General features: G+C 43.6%; 1 protein-coding gene across 1 annotated transcript; it reads left to right on the forward strand.

Moving 5' to 3' along the window:
- Positions 1-1,228: 1,228 nt before the first annotated feature.
- Positions 1,229-14,709, forward strand: Psmb1 (proteasome 20S subunit beta 1). The gene is made up of 6 exons (XM_076858000.2): positions 1,229-1,393; positions 4,820-4,927; positions 6,223-6,304; positions 7,804-7,933; positions 13,461-13,567; positions 14,410-14,709. The coding sequence occupies exons 1-6, from the start codon at positions 1,284-1,286 to the stop codon at positions 14,593-14,595; spliced, it is 723 nt and encodes a 240-aa protein (XP_076714115.1). The 5' UTR covers positions 1,229-1,283; the 3' UTR covers positions 14,596-14,709.
- Positions 14,710-16,323: the final 1,614 nt, after the last annotated feature.

A 16,323-nucleotide genomic window follows, 5' to 3' on the forward strand; every position in this document is an offset into this window, starting at 1 on the left:
GTACTCACACATTCATTTATATTTTAATTCTACTACTACCACCTCGTGCGCTCCTCACTCTTTGTGGTTGTCACAAGATATGATCTATTGCTGCTTCCTGATACTAGGCATATTCATATATTATGTTGTTTGCTTATCTGCTTCCTTTGTATTTCTAATTATCAGTAAGGTTGTGTGTTCTTTAAGAGTGAGAAATTGTACTTAAAATAAGTACCCAGGACAGAACCTGGCACCTTGTTAACCTGTGGAGGACTGGAATAAGCACAATGGTGATCTTCTCGGGCCACGACCATTAAGGAAAATCCTGTGTTTTATTATATGGTAAAACATGAGAAAAGGTTTTAAACAAGTACTTTTAAAAAAAAATCTTTGGGTAGGGCGCCGTGGTGTACGCCTGTTATCACAGCGGCTCGGGAGGCTGAGACAGAATCGCGGGTTCAAAGCCAGCCTCGGCAAAAGCGAGGCACTAAGCAACTGAGACCCTGTCTCTAAATAAAATACAAAATAGGGTTGGGGATGTGGCTCAGTGGTCGAGTGCCCCCCCCCCCCCCAGTTCAATCCCCGGACCTGCCTGGTCCCAAAAAGAAATCTTTCTGGTTCCAGAATTGCATGTGCTTATTAGGTAGTCCATCCTACATTAGTTCATTACTTGCTGGTGGGGTTGTATGTAGGATGGAAAATATAATTTGTATAAGTAAGTGCATAAGAACGAGTGCAGTTTAACACAGCAGAATACTACTGGCATGCAACACCCTCCCACACGCCGGCCAAAGGGCCCACCTACTCTGCACGCCAGTGGTGTTGCCCGTATTGTTAGGGTTACGGGGCGCAGGTGTGTCTTTCCTGTGTTTCCCAACTAGCCGAAGTCGCCTCGTTTATTTGGGGTGACAGATCTCTTTTTATGGTAGCTCCTCAGTCACTCCGCTTTTCATGGCCTTCAGCTGGTGCGGTCTGAGGCCATTCAGAAAGCTGCGGCCTGACTACGTGTGCATCTGGGGCCGGGTTCTCTACCGCCCAGGGGGCCTTCAAGTTGCCACTGCTCCATAGTTTGGCCAAATTTTTGGTGTGGCCAGACTCTCGATTTGGCCCGCCAAGAGTGAACTCGAATGTTTTCTTTTTCTGAAGGAAAAAAATTTTAGCCTCATCAGCCCTGCAAGACAGGCGGCGCGGACCTCCAGGAGCAAAGAGATGCGCCGGGTAGAGGCGCCCGCGGAAGCCGGAAGCGGCGCGACTTCCGGCCGGGCCGCCATCTCGTCGTGAGACAGCACTCGCAGTGCCGCGCGATGTCGTCCGCAGTCTCGCCCTGGGGTTGCGGCGGGCAGCCGGAGATGGAGGCGCTGGGCGCCGCGGGTCCCCGGCGGCTGCGCTTCTCGCCCTACGCCTTCAACGGAGGGTAACGCCTGGCGGCGGCGGGAGCGGTGGGCCTGAGGGCGCGCGGCGGAGCTCTGACTGGGCCCGGGATCGGGGAAAGCTAGTGTGCTCTGGGGCCGCGCTCGGGGCCTGGTGCTGTCGGAATGCCGGCTGGGTCTTAAGCAGTCCTTTCCCTGGTGGGCGTGGGTCTCTTGACGGCCCGTCGCTGTAAATTGCTGCCGCCTTGAGTGTCTCAGCCGTTTCGCACTGACGACGGTTCTTGGTTGGTTTGCCGCTGGGCACTGGACCCAGGAGCGCTGCCGCTGAGCCACACCCCCAGCCCCGTTTATTTTTTGGTATGATCTGCTAAGTTGCCCAGGCTGGCCTCCAACTTTGGATCCTCCTGCCCTAGTCTCCGTAGTCGCTGGGATGACAGGCGTGCAGATGGTTCTTTAGAAAAAAACAAAACACCAATCAGGTCCTTAATTAACTTGAAATATTGAATGTGAGAGTGTGTTAAGACCGTGAAGAATCAGTTTTAGTTTTGGTTATGCTACTGAAGAGCAATGTGGTCTTTGGGTACCTCTTCGTTTCTTTTTTTTTTTTTTTTTTTTTTCTTTTGGTGGGGGGCGCTGCCAGGGATTGAACTCGGGATGGGCGGGGTGCTCGACCACAGAGCCACATCCCCACCCTATTTTGTATTTTATTTAGAGAGGGTCTCCCTGAGTTTGCTTAGCGCCTCCCTGGTTGCTGAAGCTGACTTTGAACTTGGGGTCCTCATGCCTCAGCATCCTGAGCCACTGGGATTATAGGTGCCTGGCTACCTTTTCATTTCTTGAACTTAAATTTATTTTTGTTCCTTAGCTACTTAGTATTTCTGGGGAGAATCAAAGACATTTTGTGACGGGCCAGCAATGATCATATTCAGTTCTCAGGATCAGTAAATATTAGATGATATTTAGCCCGGTGAGGCTCTTGGAAGTTAAAGAACTTGTGTGAATTGAGTCAGGACTTTGTGTGTTTGAATTGAGTTACAGACCTTGTGTGAATTGAGTCAGGACTTGAATTCAGAATTCTGTCATCACTGGGTTTGTTTGCTTTTCCATTGCACTCATTAACATGTCATGTGATGATTCATATTATAAAGTGGATTGTCAGACCCATTTCATAAAACTGTTATAATTCTTTTTTTTTTTTTTTGTACTCTACACACCAGCCTTCCCCCCCCCCCTCCCATTTAGAGACAGGCTCTTGCCAAGTTGCTTAGCCTTGCTAAATTGCTGAGGCTGGACTTGAACTTGGGGATCCTTCTGCCTCAACCTCCTGAGCCGCTGGGATTACAGGCATGTGCCACTGCTCCCTACATAAATTCTTTTTTTTTTTTTTAAAGAATTTTCAATATTTATTTTTTAGTTTTTGGCGGACACAACATCTTTGTTTGTATGTGGTGCTGAGGATCGAACCCGGGCAGCACGCATGCCAGGCGAGCGCGCTACCGCTTGAGCCACATCCCCAGCCCCCCCACGTAAATTCTTAATAGAATTTCAGTTCTCATTCACTTTTTTACCCCTTGTCATCCAGTTTAACTTGTAATCCAGTTAAAGCTATTACTCTTCTAAGATTCATAATCTCTTGATTATTACATTGTCACCCATTCTCAATCTTTAGCATGTATTTCGGCTGGCTTTCAGGCAGCCTCTGCTTCTACAAAATGAGGTTTATTTCTATTAATTTTTAGCCTCCACGTCTGTCCTTAGCAGTCACATGTCCCATAACTGGGAGTATAATTCCCAAGACTTTTTCTCCAGTTCTACTTCTCATAAGTTCCTCAATTCTGTTTGTTTGTTGTTGTTGTTTTTTTCCTGTAAAACATTTATGCCTTGATTTTTCTATTCTCACCATCTGAGGAGAGTAAGCAAAACAAGCTAATTATTCTTTTTAACCACATCACCTCCTTTAGATATGCGGCATAGTTATGTCATTATTCTGCTTCTGTAAAATCATGGATGTCATAATGGGTTTTCCCAGCTCTGCATTTCAGTCCATTTGTGTGTGTGTGTGTGTGTGTGTTGTTTGGGGTGCATCCCCTTTTCTCCTCTTTACCCTGCTTCCCTCCCATTGCATTACTTGTTCTGGAGCATGTTTCTGTCCGGTTTTACATTGTGGTGTTGTCAGAGTAGTCATCAAACCCTTTTGTGCAAATTGAACTTGTTTCATTCTTGCTCAGATAATCTTTTTTTTTTTTTTTTTTTATAAATCTTTAGCTTGACATTTGGGCCCTTCCACAGCAGGATCCCTGTCCATCATGCAGGAATATGTCCCTCCACTCTCTTGCACTAAAATGGCCACTTGAATGGTTGTTTTCATGTACTATGTAACTATTAGCTGTTTCCCTTTGCTTGCTAATCCCTGGAATGCATCCTTTTCTACTTTGAAACTTTGGTGAAAACCTTACTCAGTAAAATAGGACCTCAAGTTTTCCGAGTACTATATTCTGGAAGGCACTATGGTAGGTGCTGTGACTTTTTATTTTTATTTTTTGGCAGTACTGGGTCTTGCACATGCTCACAAGCACTCTACCACTGAGCTACATCCTCAACCCTAGGTGTTCAGTGTGGATTTTTGTCATTTAATTCTCAAAGATACCCTGTAACACAGGCACTGCTATTGTCATTAACTTGAACCTGGAGAATTTGTTTAAGGTCACAGAAGTGTTAGGTGACAAGTGAAGGTCTCTGCCTCCAGTAATTCCAGAACCCAGGTGCTTAGTCATCTTACTCTCATTCAAGCATATGCCACTGCAGTCATAGCTCACATCGAGTAGAAGAGCAGTGCTGCATAGTCACTATTATAAGGACTTTACAACTCACTTAACCCTTGCCAATACCCAACAAGACTATGACTTATAGCTCTGCTGTGAAAATGGAAATTGGGGCCTTGAGAAACTAAATAACATACCCAGCAGCCTTGTATCTGCTAAGTTGGAGAGCCAGAATTAGGACCCAGGTCTGCTTTTGGAGTTTGTGCTGTAAGCATCTTAGGGGAAATTTGCTCTCTGTCCACTGGTCAGCAAGTACCCAAGTGTCTGCTGTGTGCAAGACTATTCTTGGCACATGAAGATGCACTGCTCCCTTCTGCTGAACTGAAGTTGTATTGTTGTGCCACTATCTATACCTGGTCCTCATTTCATCATTTTATAATGTCAGGGTTTTTAATCTACAACCTTGCATTAGTAAGGTTTCTAATTTGATGATGATGATATTTCAGTGGCTTTCTCATTTATTCCTGTCAGGGAGCCTTTGCTTGAATTTGGGATGATTGGGTTTTTTTCAAGACATTTACAGCCAGTCTTTCCTCTTCCATTGGAATCCTGTTCTTGTTCACATCCAAATATGTCCTGTGGACATTCTTCCATTAGGAAAGGTAGGGTTACCAACCTGAAGCATTAATTTTCTCTTTGTTTCCTCAGTACTGTATTGGCAATCGCTGGTGAAGACTTTTCCATTGTTGCTTCTGACACTCGGCTCAGTGAAGGCTTTTCTATTCACACTCGGGACAGCCCCAAATGTTACAAGTTGTAAGTAAATGTTTCTAAGGACATATTTCATAATGTCTTTGTGATGACATGATGCTGCAAAAGATTCCACTGGTTAAGCAGTTTGTTTAGTGAGTTTTCACGCTGCCTTGGGAGCTTATCTTGTATTTTCTCTAAAGAACAATTTTCTAAGCATTTTTTAAATTCATTGCAGAGTTTTTGATGCTTGCTGTATCTGGGTACCCACACTGCTTTTGGTAACCTGTGGGTTTTTTATCCTAGCATCTTACTATTAAAAATTCAAGCACTTTTATTCAACAAAGGAATTTCATAATGAACACCAATATGCCATCCCCAGGATCTTACCTTGAGCATTTTGTTAACATTTCTTTCTATGCCTCTATTCATTTGTGTAAGTCCACTTATGCGAATAGAAATGTTTTGGCTCATAGTACTGGGAATTCCAGCCTTGGAGGAACAGCATCTGGCCAGGGTCTCTGTACTGTGTCATAACATGGCAGAAGGACAGAGAGAAAGGGGTGCACAGCATTAGTCTGTTCATGAGGGCTCTACCCGAAACATGCCATCACAGTGGCAGTTAAACCTCAGCACGTTTTGGAAGGGACAAACATCTAAGCCATAGCACCATATCTGCTAAGTGTTCTTAAATTTTCCTAGTTTTTTTTTCCTTGAATAACTTAAAGTTTTAATGGGCTGAATAATTCTCTTCCTAAAATGTATGAAATGAAGCCATATATACCAAAATAGAACTGTCTGTAAAAATCACAGAAGTGCGTCTTGCTGATTAGTTGCGGTATGTATTTGACCATTTGGGAAATGCTGTGAATCCTTGTTAATCCCAAGTTGAGTCACAGCTTACTAAGCATGAATTGGAGTGGGAATGAGACAGATAAGGTGTGGGTCCTTCTGGGCCCTTTGTACAGGCCCTTGTGGTGCTGTGGGGAGCAGGTGAGGAAGATGACAGCGCCTTCTTGTTTCCTGGTTTGAGCATGGCCCACATCTTAACCTAAGAAGCATTGTCCCAGTCCCTTCTGCCCTTGGATGCTGCTTTCTTTTCTGCCAGTGCTTTCCCCTTCTAAGATGTACCTTTCAGAGTTTGAGAGTAGTAAATGTTGAAAAGAAAGCTTTAAACTTGGCTTTATAGACACCATCCAGTGTGAGTTTTGTCACCTGGGTAGCATCTGTTGTGATGAGTGTGCTGCTGAAGTGAGCACCCTTTTCTCCTTTGTCTTAATAAAACACATAAGATATGGAGATAGAGAATGATATAACACCATCAGATTTTAACCATCCTTGCTGAAATGTGCTTTTTACAGAACAGACAAAACAGTCATTGGATGTAGCGGTTTTCATGGAGACTGCCTTACCTTGACAAAGATTATTGAAGCAAGACTGAAGGTAGGTGCTTTTGTACTTGTCTACACCATTAGATTCTTAGGCCTGCAATATGACTGTTGCTTAGAACAGCTGGAGAAGCATGAATTTAACAGGCAAAACATTGTATCCTAGAAGTGAAGTGATCCTGCTGACCAGGTTTGTTGAGGTCTCATTGTGAACCAGCAGCTCCTTCACATGCTGATATCTCTGTACCATGAGAAGTTCTTTGTCCAGGTAGCCTTAGAGGGGCTCGTAGGAAACTTTTCCCTCTAAAACAAAACAAATTAGTCTGGGGCAGGAGGTGCCCCAGAATGTGTTAGCAGGCACTTGGTTTGAAGCACTGTCAGCTGAAAGGCTTTCTCCCTTTGTACTGTTGACCTTAGTGTACAGACACAGGAGCAGGAAGAGGAAGGAATGGACCAAGAGTGAGGGTGGGAGCTGTAGCCCATCACCTGACAGGCTTCAGTGGTGGCCACCAGGGTAGGGGGTGGTATGACAGGAAAGTGCCAACAAGGTGGTCACGTGGCTTTGCTTGTTGAGACCATTAGTTGAGGCTGATTGCACCCCAGTTGTGACACCATCACTAGTCAGGTGTATATTGGCTTCACTGGCACTGACTTGGGCTGGATAGAAATGATTTCACTGTTCATCAGTTGTTTGTGCTTTTTAGGACCTTATGTTAACAGGTATCTACAGTGATTGTTAATGTGTATTTTACATAGCTTTTCATTTTTCTATATTTTGAAAGTCATGGTTTGGGTTTATTGTGTTGGGTTTCTCTTTAGTGATGCTATATGATTGACAAAAATTAAGTCAACCTAAACCCATTTTATATTTGTGAGTTTTGCAGAATTTCTGTTGAGTTATTCTGGATTCCCAAGAGTCTGACAAACCTAGGATTATGAAAACACTATATTGTTATCCTAGGAGCCTGTTTTTTACTTGTGTTCTCCACTGGGGATGCTTCGAGGAGCGAGACCACTCTGTGTACCAGAATCTTGCAGACTAAGGATCTGCCCTTTGTCTCCTTTCTCACAGGTGTTTGCAGAGATGAGGGCCACATCTGGCTCTGATGTGGGTCAGCAGACTGATCTGTGGCAGGCCAGATGACGAGCGTTTTCAGCCTCATGGGCTATTTGGCCTCTGTCACAGCTGCCCCACTCTGCTGTTGTCCTGAAAAGACAGCTGGAGATAGTGTGTGATGAGTGAGTGTGGCTGTGTTCCACCATAGGTATATTCACAGAGACGGGCCGTGGGCTGAAATTTGGCCTGTGCTAGGTTTTGATGGCCCCTGGTCTAGGTTCACAGTGAAGGGGAGGTGTGGATTTGGAAGGCTTTCCTAGGTTACCTCATGTGCCCTCTTACAGGGCCAGAGAGTGGAAGGCAAGCTTAGCATTTGTTCCCTTGAGATTTTAAGGATCTAATAGAGTACCACTTTACGTAGGTATTGTTGTGTTTGATGTGAAAGAGACTTGCAGGCTCCACCTTCACATGCCTTCTGTTTTCACCAAATCCTGCAGATGTACAAGCACTCCAATAACAAGGCCATGACAACAGGAGCAATTGCTGCGATGCTGTCTACCATCCTGTACTCAAGGCGCTTCTTCCCATACTATGTCTACAACATCATCGGTGGACTTGATGAAGAAGGTAGAGCTTTGTTTTCTGGCAAGGGAGGGCGCGTGGTTCCCGGATATGTCCCTTTCTGCTTGGAGTGGAAAGGAGCCGTAAAATCCCTCTAACCCAGCAATTCATGTTCTGGTCATTTGAAGGATCTCAAGCTAAGAGGGATCAATGACATCAGAAGGCACATAGCAAGTACTGCATGTGGTGCACATTAGCAGTCAGTTATTTTGCTCTTTCCTGGGAGTCTTGCATATCGTAAAGTTAGTAATTTTGCATTTTTATTTCTTAGAGAAAAATATGGCCTATGGGATCTTGACCTACATGTGATCCTAAGTGATCACAAGGAATTATTGACATATTTAGTAGTTGACTCAAAAAGTTTTTGTAAAGTGATGTCTTCAAAGTCATTTGGGGTACTTAATGTCTATACTTTCTCAGTGTTCTGAGAACCTTTCTGAAACACCTCTTTGGTTTTCTATCAGAAGAAGACACAATGTCTGAGAAAGTGTTTCACCTGACATTTCCATCTGTCTTTGATCCACAGCTGCTTTACCCCACATGGTGCTGCTATTTTCTACCAGTTACGATTTTGATATCATTTGCTTCCAAAAACACAGTCTCCCAGGACAGATGCATGCCACCAATTAGAGGCTGGATCCCGGGCTTTCCTCTTGGTTTATTTCCTTATTTGGGTGGCATGCATCTCCCAGATATTTCTAGAAAAAAAATCAGAGTGGCCTTTTTTTTGAGATTTTGCTTTCAGAATCTGATATTTTAGGGTGATGATCCTTGTCTCCTTCACGTGCTCTTTCTCTACCTCCTGTCTCTCCTATCCCTTCTCTCTGTCTGCTATTGTTCCTTATTTTCTCTACAAGCATGAGGATTTTTATCCCATATTTTCTTATTTTTGCCCTATATATTGTCCATCTCTTTGTTTTTATTCTAATTTTTAGTTTTTCTCAAATTTATTTATTGTTTTTTTTTTTTTTGCAGTGCTGAGAAGGAAACCAGGGTCTCACACATGCTAAGCAAGTACACTACCACTGAGCTGTATGGCCAGCATACAACTTTAGTTTTTCACTCTATTACTTTTGTTTCTGGTGTCTTCAATTTCTAAGTGCTTTTCCCTGTTTAATGGCCTTTTTTTTTCAATCCTTCTATTATTTATTTTGTACTTAATTTAAAATTTTCTTGTATTGTTTGCATTTCATTAGATTGTTTTTGTGTGGTTTTATTTTCCTTGCCTGTCTCTGTAGCAGAGCCTTCCTTCAGATTTTTTTTTTATTTCTGGGTGACCATTTGTGTTTCAGAGTGGTATACCAGAAGGTCTTGGTGTCGCTCACCAGCTGGCTTCAGCTGGGTACTTAGGTGACCTGTACCCCTTTGGATGAAGGTTTCTTAATGCTGGGTGCCTACCTTCAAGGCCTCAGAGGGGAAGAAAGCTAGAGGTCTGCTCTTTTCTGTCAGCTTTCTATTTGTTGCTTCTATTTTCATTCCTTCCTGAACCCTTTCTGCTCTGAGCCTGGTGCCCTGAGTCCAGAGCCTTCCTGCCTTCTGAGAGGCGACCTGGAGGCAGTGCTTCCTGTTGACGAAGTGAGCAGCTGCCCTTCTGCATCTGCTTTACCTGAGTCTGTGCCTTTAGTCTCTTTGTTCCTGCCACGCTTTCTAAACATTTTCCCCAGAAAGGAACCTTAGTTTTTCTGTAGTGAGAACAATAAATACATGCTTATACACTCATGTAGTTGCGCATGAGTAAGACAGTAGTATAGGTTGAGAATCTCTACTCTGAAGCCTCAAATGCTCTGTTCTACCATGCGGCCAGCGCAATGGTTTCATTAATGAGGTTCTTGGCATAAAAGTTAGCTAGTGAGATCGAAATAAACACACAGACTCAGTTACCTTTTTCTATGACCAGGTCCGAGACGGCTCCCCTCTCTGGTTCCCTCCTCTAACCGCCCGGCAGGGCAGCTAGGATTACTCAGGGCTAGCAGGAGAGAGAGAGAGCGAGCACGCCAGGGAGTAGCCTTTTATTGGGGAGCAAGAAATTCAGGGGATAATTCCATCCAATGAAGGTTGAAGGGGGAGCCGCACTCCAAGGTCAGGGTCAGTGATTGGGCCTCCGGGGTCAGTGGTCAGTTACACCCCCACATGGACAGGTTCTCTCAACAGGAGAGGGCCGGGAAAGCTCCGACACAGCCAGAGCGCCTCAGACCCTAACCGGGAGTCACCCAGTCACGTGTGAGAATGGCTCCCGACACTCTGTAATTCAAAACTTGACTAGCACCATAGGTGGGAAAATCCACACCGCAAAACTGTTCCGTGAATGAAATTATCTAAAATACTTTATGAAATTACCTTTTGGCTATGTGTATGAAACGTAAGTGATTTTCACATTAAGATTTGGGTTCCAATCCCAAGATACCTTATATTGTATATATAAATATTCCAAAATTTAAAAATCTGAAATTCTTCTGGTCCTAAGCATTTTGGATGAGGGATGTCCAACCTGTATTTTCCTGTAACCATGCATTGGATATATTGTGTATTTTTAAGCTGGTGACTCCAAATATGCCTAAGGGCTCTTAGCATCTGATTCCGTGCTATGAGGCTACTTTGGTGTGCCTCACTGTCCTCCACAGGCATTCAGGTTGTTCAGCTTTCCTTCCTGTAAACAACATGAGAAACATCCTTGTAAAAAATATACCTCTGTGTATTTCTCTAATTGTGCTTTTCTCCTCCAGAAAAAATTCCTCATTGTTGAATTACCAGATCAGGGGATTCTTCTTTTTCATTTTGTTTTCATTACTGCCCAGTCCTCTAGAAAGGACGTACAGTTCACTTCTACCAGCAGGGAACGTGAGAGCTTGATTTTATGTACGTTCTTAGTTAACTGTCAGTCTTAAGCATTTCCTGCCTGGTTAGGAAAGCCAAAACTTATCTGTATCTCTCAAGGACTTACTTATCTAGCTTTATTTTAATTAATTTATTTATTTGAAAATCATAGAGCTTTTTGAATTTTGTTGAGGGAAAGTGCTTCACAGTCAAGCTTTTATGCCCCTGCACAGATGGTGCCAGTGTCTCTTGCTTTCTCTAGGGGCCTCTTGAAGTCTGTTTGTGGCAGATCTCACCCTTTCTAGTTTTCTGAACTTAGTTCCACCCTCAGGGAAAGCTTTTGTGTCTCATTTTGCTTGTGGCCACTCAGCTTGTACGAGATATGGTTGTCTTTTGCCTTTATGCCTCTTTTCCATTCCTTCTTGGTAGGCTGAGGTTAGTGGACCTTTGCTTCCTCAAAGACACTTCCCTGGGTTCTCTTGGGGGACTTCATGTTGCCTTGTCCAGCATGAAATTCAGTCTTCATATTTCTGCAACAGAAAAAGTACACAAAGATAACAGTGGCATTTGTGCACACATGGTAAGAAGATTTTCCCTACCCCACATCTCCCGGGTGAAGCTGGAGTGCTCTAGTTCCAGTCAGTTACATGCAGTTTTAGGCATGCCTTCTGAATGATCCATGATATCTCATATCCATAATTTTTTTAAAAAAAGAGCTTTTTCAAAAATTGCCGAGTGACGTGTTCTTTATTTAAAAACTCAAACAATAGAGAAGCATTTTTGTTGTTTACCTTCAATCCCACACTCAAAAGATAATCAAATACAGTTTTCTATTTATTCTTCCAGCTTTTGTATACCTATAAAATTTCTCATTGTTGAATTACCAGATCAGGGGATTCTTCTTTTTCGTTTTGTCCTAAGCATTTTGGATGAAGGATGTCCAACCTGTATTTTCTTGTAACCATACATTGGATGTATTGTATAGTTTTAAGCTGATGACTCCAGATATGCATAAGTTTTCTTATGTCTTAAAGAACAGGATTGTCAGGGCTGGGGATGTGGCTTAAGCAGTAGCGCGCTCGCCTGGCATGCGTGCGGCCCGGGTTCGATCCTCAGCACCACATACAAACAAAGATGTTGTGTCTGCCGAAAAAAACTAAAAACTAAATATCAAAAAAAAAAAAAAAAAGAGAGAACAGGATTGTCTTGTACGTGTTACCCAGCTCAATTCATTCTGTATTGTCCCGTTACATACATGTAAGTCTTCTTCCAGGGCTGCTGAGTAGTAGTAACAAGGTGCACACTGAACATGTGTGCACTGGAAACTACCTAAGTATTTTGAGTGTATTGACCTCATAACCTCTCTGGGGTGATAGCAGATATTAATGTTTCTGATCACTGAAACATGGCCTGAGCAGGCCATATTGGGATACTGAGGGGCGGGGCTGGCTCCAGGGTTTGCTCTTTCTGCTGACAAGTTTTGTGCTCTTGGGTGATGTAGAGGTGTCTTTCTTGTTTACAAGGAGTCATGACTGAGTCGTCGTGTGTGTGCTTTCACACCAGGAGGTTCTTAGGCCAGAGAGGGCATCATTTACATCTGCTTCAGTGGAGTCTGCCAGGCGCATCCTCATTGTCCCACAAGTCTCTGTCATGTTGCGAGGAAGTGGATTCAGATTCTGTTTTTCTTAGCTTCTCGCTTTCTGTTGGGGGAGCAACCAGGAATTAAACCCAGAGGCACTTAACCAATGAGCCACGTCCCCAGGCCTTCTCTCTACCCGACCCCACTCCCTTTTTATTTTTATTTTTTCATTTTTTGAGATAGTATCTCACTAAGTTTCTTAGGACCTTGCTAAATTACTGAGGCTGGCTTTGAGCTAGTGATCTGCCTTGCCTGCTGAGCTGCTGGGATTGCAGGCACGTGCCACTGTGCCCAGCAAAGAAGCTGTTCTTTTAATTTTTTTAAAATATTTTTTTTAAATTTTTTTTGTGGTTTTTTTTTAGTTGTACAGGAACATAATGCTTTTATTTTATTTATTTATTTTTATGTGATGCTGAGGATTGAACCCAGTGCCTTGTACATGCTAAGCAAGTGCTCTGCCACTGAGCTACAACCCCAGCCAAAGAAGCTGTTTTTTATCATTCTAGTAATTCAAGTTGTTATAGTTTGGGCAAACCTAATATTTTACATGTGTCATTTATGTTTTTCTGAAATTCCTCCTTTATGAAGGATTGGTTTTATGCTTCAAACACAGCAAGTATTCCTTATGATCACTCATGCATTTACCACTGGAAAAATTTTCAACTGTCAGGTCTATGCCAGAACTATACTAGTTAGAAATATTATAAAAACTATACTATTTAGAAATATTAGGGATTTGGTCAGAAATTAGAGCAGACCCTGTAACCTGTTAGCCGATGCATCTGCATCCCACTGCATGTTGGGCCACAGGTTGATACCAGCAGCGTGACCTTGCAGATCATGTCAAGTGTCTAGTAAGTAGGTTGCCTGCAGTGTCTGGGCTAGGGTTGGTCTCTTGCTCTGACCATGCTTTCTGCTGGTGTCACCGGCACAGCAGTGAATGTGTTCTGGTCATTGGCTCAAGTTAGCCGAGTTGGTGGTGCATTTCACATCATGTTTTGACTGGATTTATTTTCATTTTTATCGTGGTCTGGGTGGTGATTGGGTGCCGTCCTTATGGAGACTGTTTTCTTCTTTAAGGAAAGGGAGCTGTGTACAGCTTTGACCCAGTAGGCTCCTACCAGAGAGACTCCTTCAAGGCTGGAGGCTCAGCAAGTGCTATGCTGCAGCCCCTGCTCGACAACCAGGTAAGGAGCCTGTGTCTGGCTGTGGCCAGATGCAGCACCTCCCTCTTAGTGCTCTTCCTTTTCCTAAGGAGCTGCTGAGTTCATCTGGTTGGTTGCCCTGCCCAAACCATGCCGTGTCTGTTCTGCCAGCTCTCTGGGGTCTGACCTCTGTAGCAGTGGGTCTTTGCCCTCCTGAGGTCATGAAAATGCTTTTTTACCCCTTCACTTTTCTGGTTCTAACTTCCAGGGATGTTTTTCATTTGTCTCCACCATCATAGCTGCCAAGATTCAAACCTACATTTCTGAATTTACTTTCCAATCCCCCTTCTGCCTCCAGTGTTCCCTAGTTCACTTGTCAAGTATGATTTGTTTGGCCATACCTTTGGTTCTTACTTGTCTGCCTCATTTCCCACCACTGGACACTGCTTTTCCCTAAAACCACACACTCTTCCTGTGTACCTCCCCGACAGGAATGCCTGGTGCTCTCAGCCTTCAGTGTGTCCTTTAGCACTTGACTTCTTGGGTACTCTGCTGCTGCCTTCTTCCAGTGGACCTAGTTGGTGACTGTAGAAATTGGTCCTGGCCCATTTTCTTCTTAGTTATGACACTGTCTCTTCCTCTGCTTACCTGTCTCTACCTTGCTTGATTTAGCTTCTCAAGAATGGAAGCTTTGCCAGTGAGTTCATCCCAGGTTTCTGGTGTGTGTGATTCATCCAAGACTGGCAGTTCTTGGTCTGAAGGGCATTCTAGGGTGATGTTTTTATTATGAATCTACAGACCTGAGAGAGTACTGGAGGGAGGCAGGAACCTTCCTTTAGCCTTTACCATCACAGGACACTCATGCCAGCCTCTTGTCCTTCCAGGTTGGTTTCAAGAACATGCAGAACGTGGAGCATGTGCCATTGTCTTTGGACAGAGCCATGAGGCTGGTGAAAGATGTCTTCATTTCTGCAGCTGAGAGGGACGTATACACCGGGGATGCCCTCAGGATCTGCATTGTGACCAAAGAGGGAATCCGGGAGGAGACTGTTCCCCTGCGGAAGGACTGATGATGGGCTGTCCCTGGGGGCTGTTGGGCAAGGTCTTTTTATTGTGAAAGAACCCTAAAGTACCTGTTCTGTTAAAATGTGCTTTATCTAAGGAGACAGATTTAAAAAGTAGAATTTCTTCTTTCATTTTCTTCATTCTCCCCACAATTGCCTGTCATCCAGAGGTGTTGCTGAATTTTCCCTCATATTTATCAGCAAGGAATTTGGAGAAATCTATCTTATTGGCTAGCTCATCTAAGGAACTGGGCTCTTGGTGTTTATTTAGTTCACCCACTCACCTGAAGGAACTTTTAAGACACTTTGTTGTTTTTTTTTTTTTTTTTTTTTTCAGTGCTGGGGATTGACCCCAAGTCCTCAGGCATGCAAGGCAAGCACTTTACCTCTAGGCTACATCCCCAGCCCCTGTAGGGATCTTTAAACTGCCCAGAAGGGATGTTGTTTATCAGGGTTTTATTAAAACTTCAATGTATATAAGTGATAAAGCTTAAAATTTTCATGCCTGGGACTATCAATCTGAAAAGGCTGTGCTATAAAAAAAAAAAAAATCTTGAACCAGAATTTCTTAAAAATTGTAAAAGTGAGAAGCCTTTTACATGGGCTTTTAGCCAGAAATCTGGGATAATTTTTTTTTTTTTTTTACCTCAGATCTTATTAAATAACTATTTGGCTAATAATTACAAAAACTTTAAATAGTAATCCCAAGTAGTAGAAGGCAATTTTGGAATAGTCTCACAAGTGCTTTGGTAATGTTACAATAGAGAGAAGGCTCGGGTAGAGCTGAGTGGTGGAGTGCTTAGCATGCCACAGGCCCAAACCTAGAATCCCAGTATCACAAAGAGAGAGAGGACCCTAGGTTTTGTTAAAGCTAAAGACTTTTTTGTCTAAGAACTGTGAAGTGCATTTAACTTTGTTATTTGGTGGTTTGGTTTTTTTATTATTGTTTTGGTACTGAGGATTGAACCCATACATCCCCCAGCCCTTGATATTCTTTGAGACAGGGCTTCCTTAGTTGTAGAGGTTGGCCTTGAACCTGTAATCCTCCTGCCTCGGTCTCCCAAATTGCTGGGATTACAGGCTGCAACACTGCACCCACCCAGTTGTTGAACAGTTTTACTGTGCAGTTAACCCAGGTGCTGTGACAGCCTATGGTGTGATGGGGTTTTTACAATGTTGGTTGATATTAGGAACCAGTTTCATTTATTTTACCTTTTGCTAAATAGAATTTGATTCAGATTGCCAAAAACTCTTGGTAGATGCATATTATAAACATTCAACCTACAAACAGGTCTGGACTGGTCTGCACAAGTACTGGCATACAGCAGGAAGGTTTTGTTTGCATTTCTCTTCCATCATATTGTAGCTCTCCAGAGAGACAGAGCAGTGGGATGGATGTACATGGAGACTTACTAGGGGAACTGGCACTTGGTTACAGAGCCTGGGGAAGTCCACAATAGGCATTTTGCATGCTGGAGAAAGCTGGGGCGCCAAGCTCACCCAGTCCATCTGAAAGCCTGAGAGCTTGGGAGTCTGACGTTCCAGCCCCGGAGAGGCATATTTCCCCTTGCCGCCTTCTTGTTCCCTCAGGGCCCCATAGGATGGTGCGCCTGCATCCATGGTGGATCTTCCATACCCAGCCTACCACAGAACAGTGCTTTGCCAGCCCTGCAGATTCCCGTTAAACTTTCAGGTTGGTGCCTGATATCAGCATTCAAGATCACAGTTAAAAAT

This window comes from Callospermophilus lateralis, chromosome 6 (assembly GCF_048772815.1).
Source record: "Callospermophilus lateralis isolate mCalLat2 chromosome 6, mCalLat2.hap1, whole genome shotgun sequence".
Taxonomy (NCBI): domain Eukaryota; kingdom Metazoa; phylum Chordata; class Mammalia; order Rodentia; family Sciuridae; genus Callospermophilus; species Callospermophilus lateralis.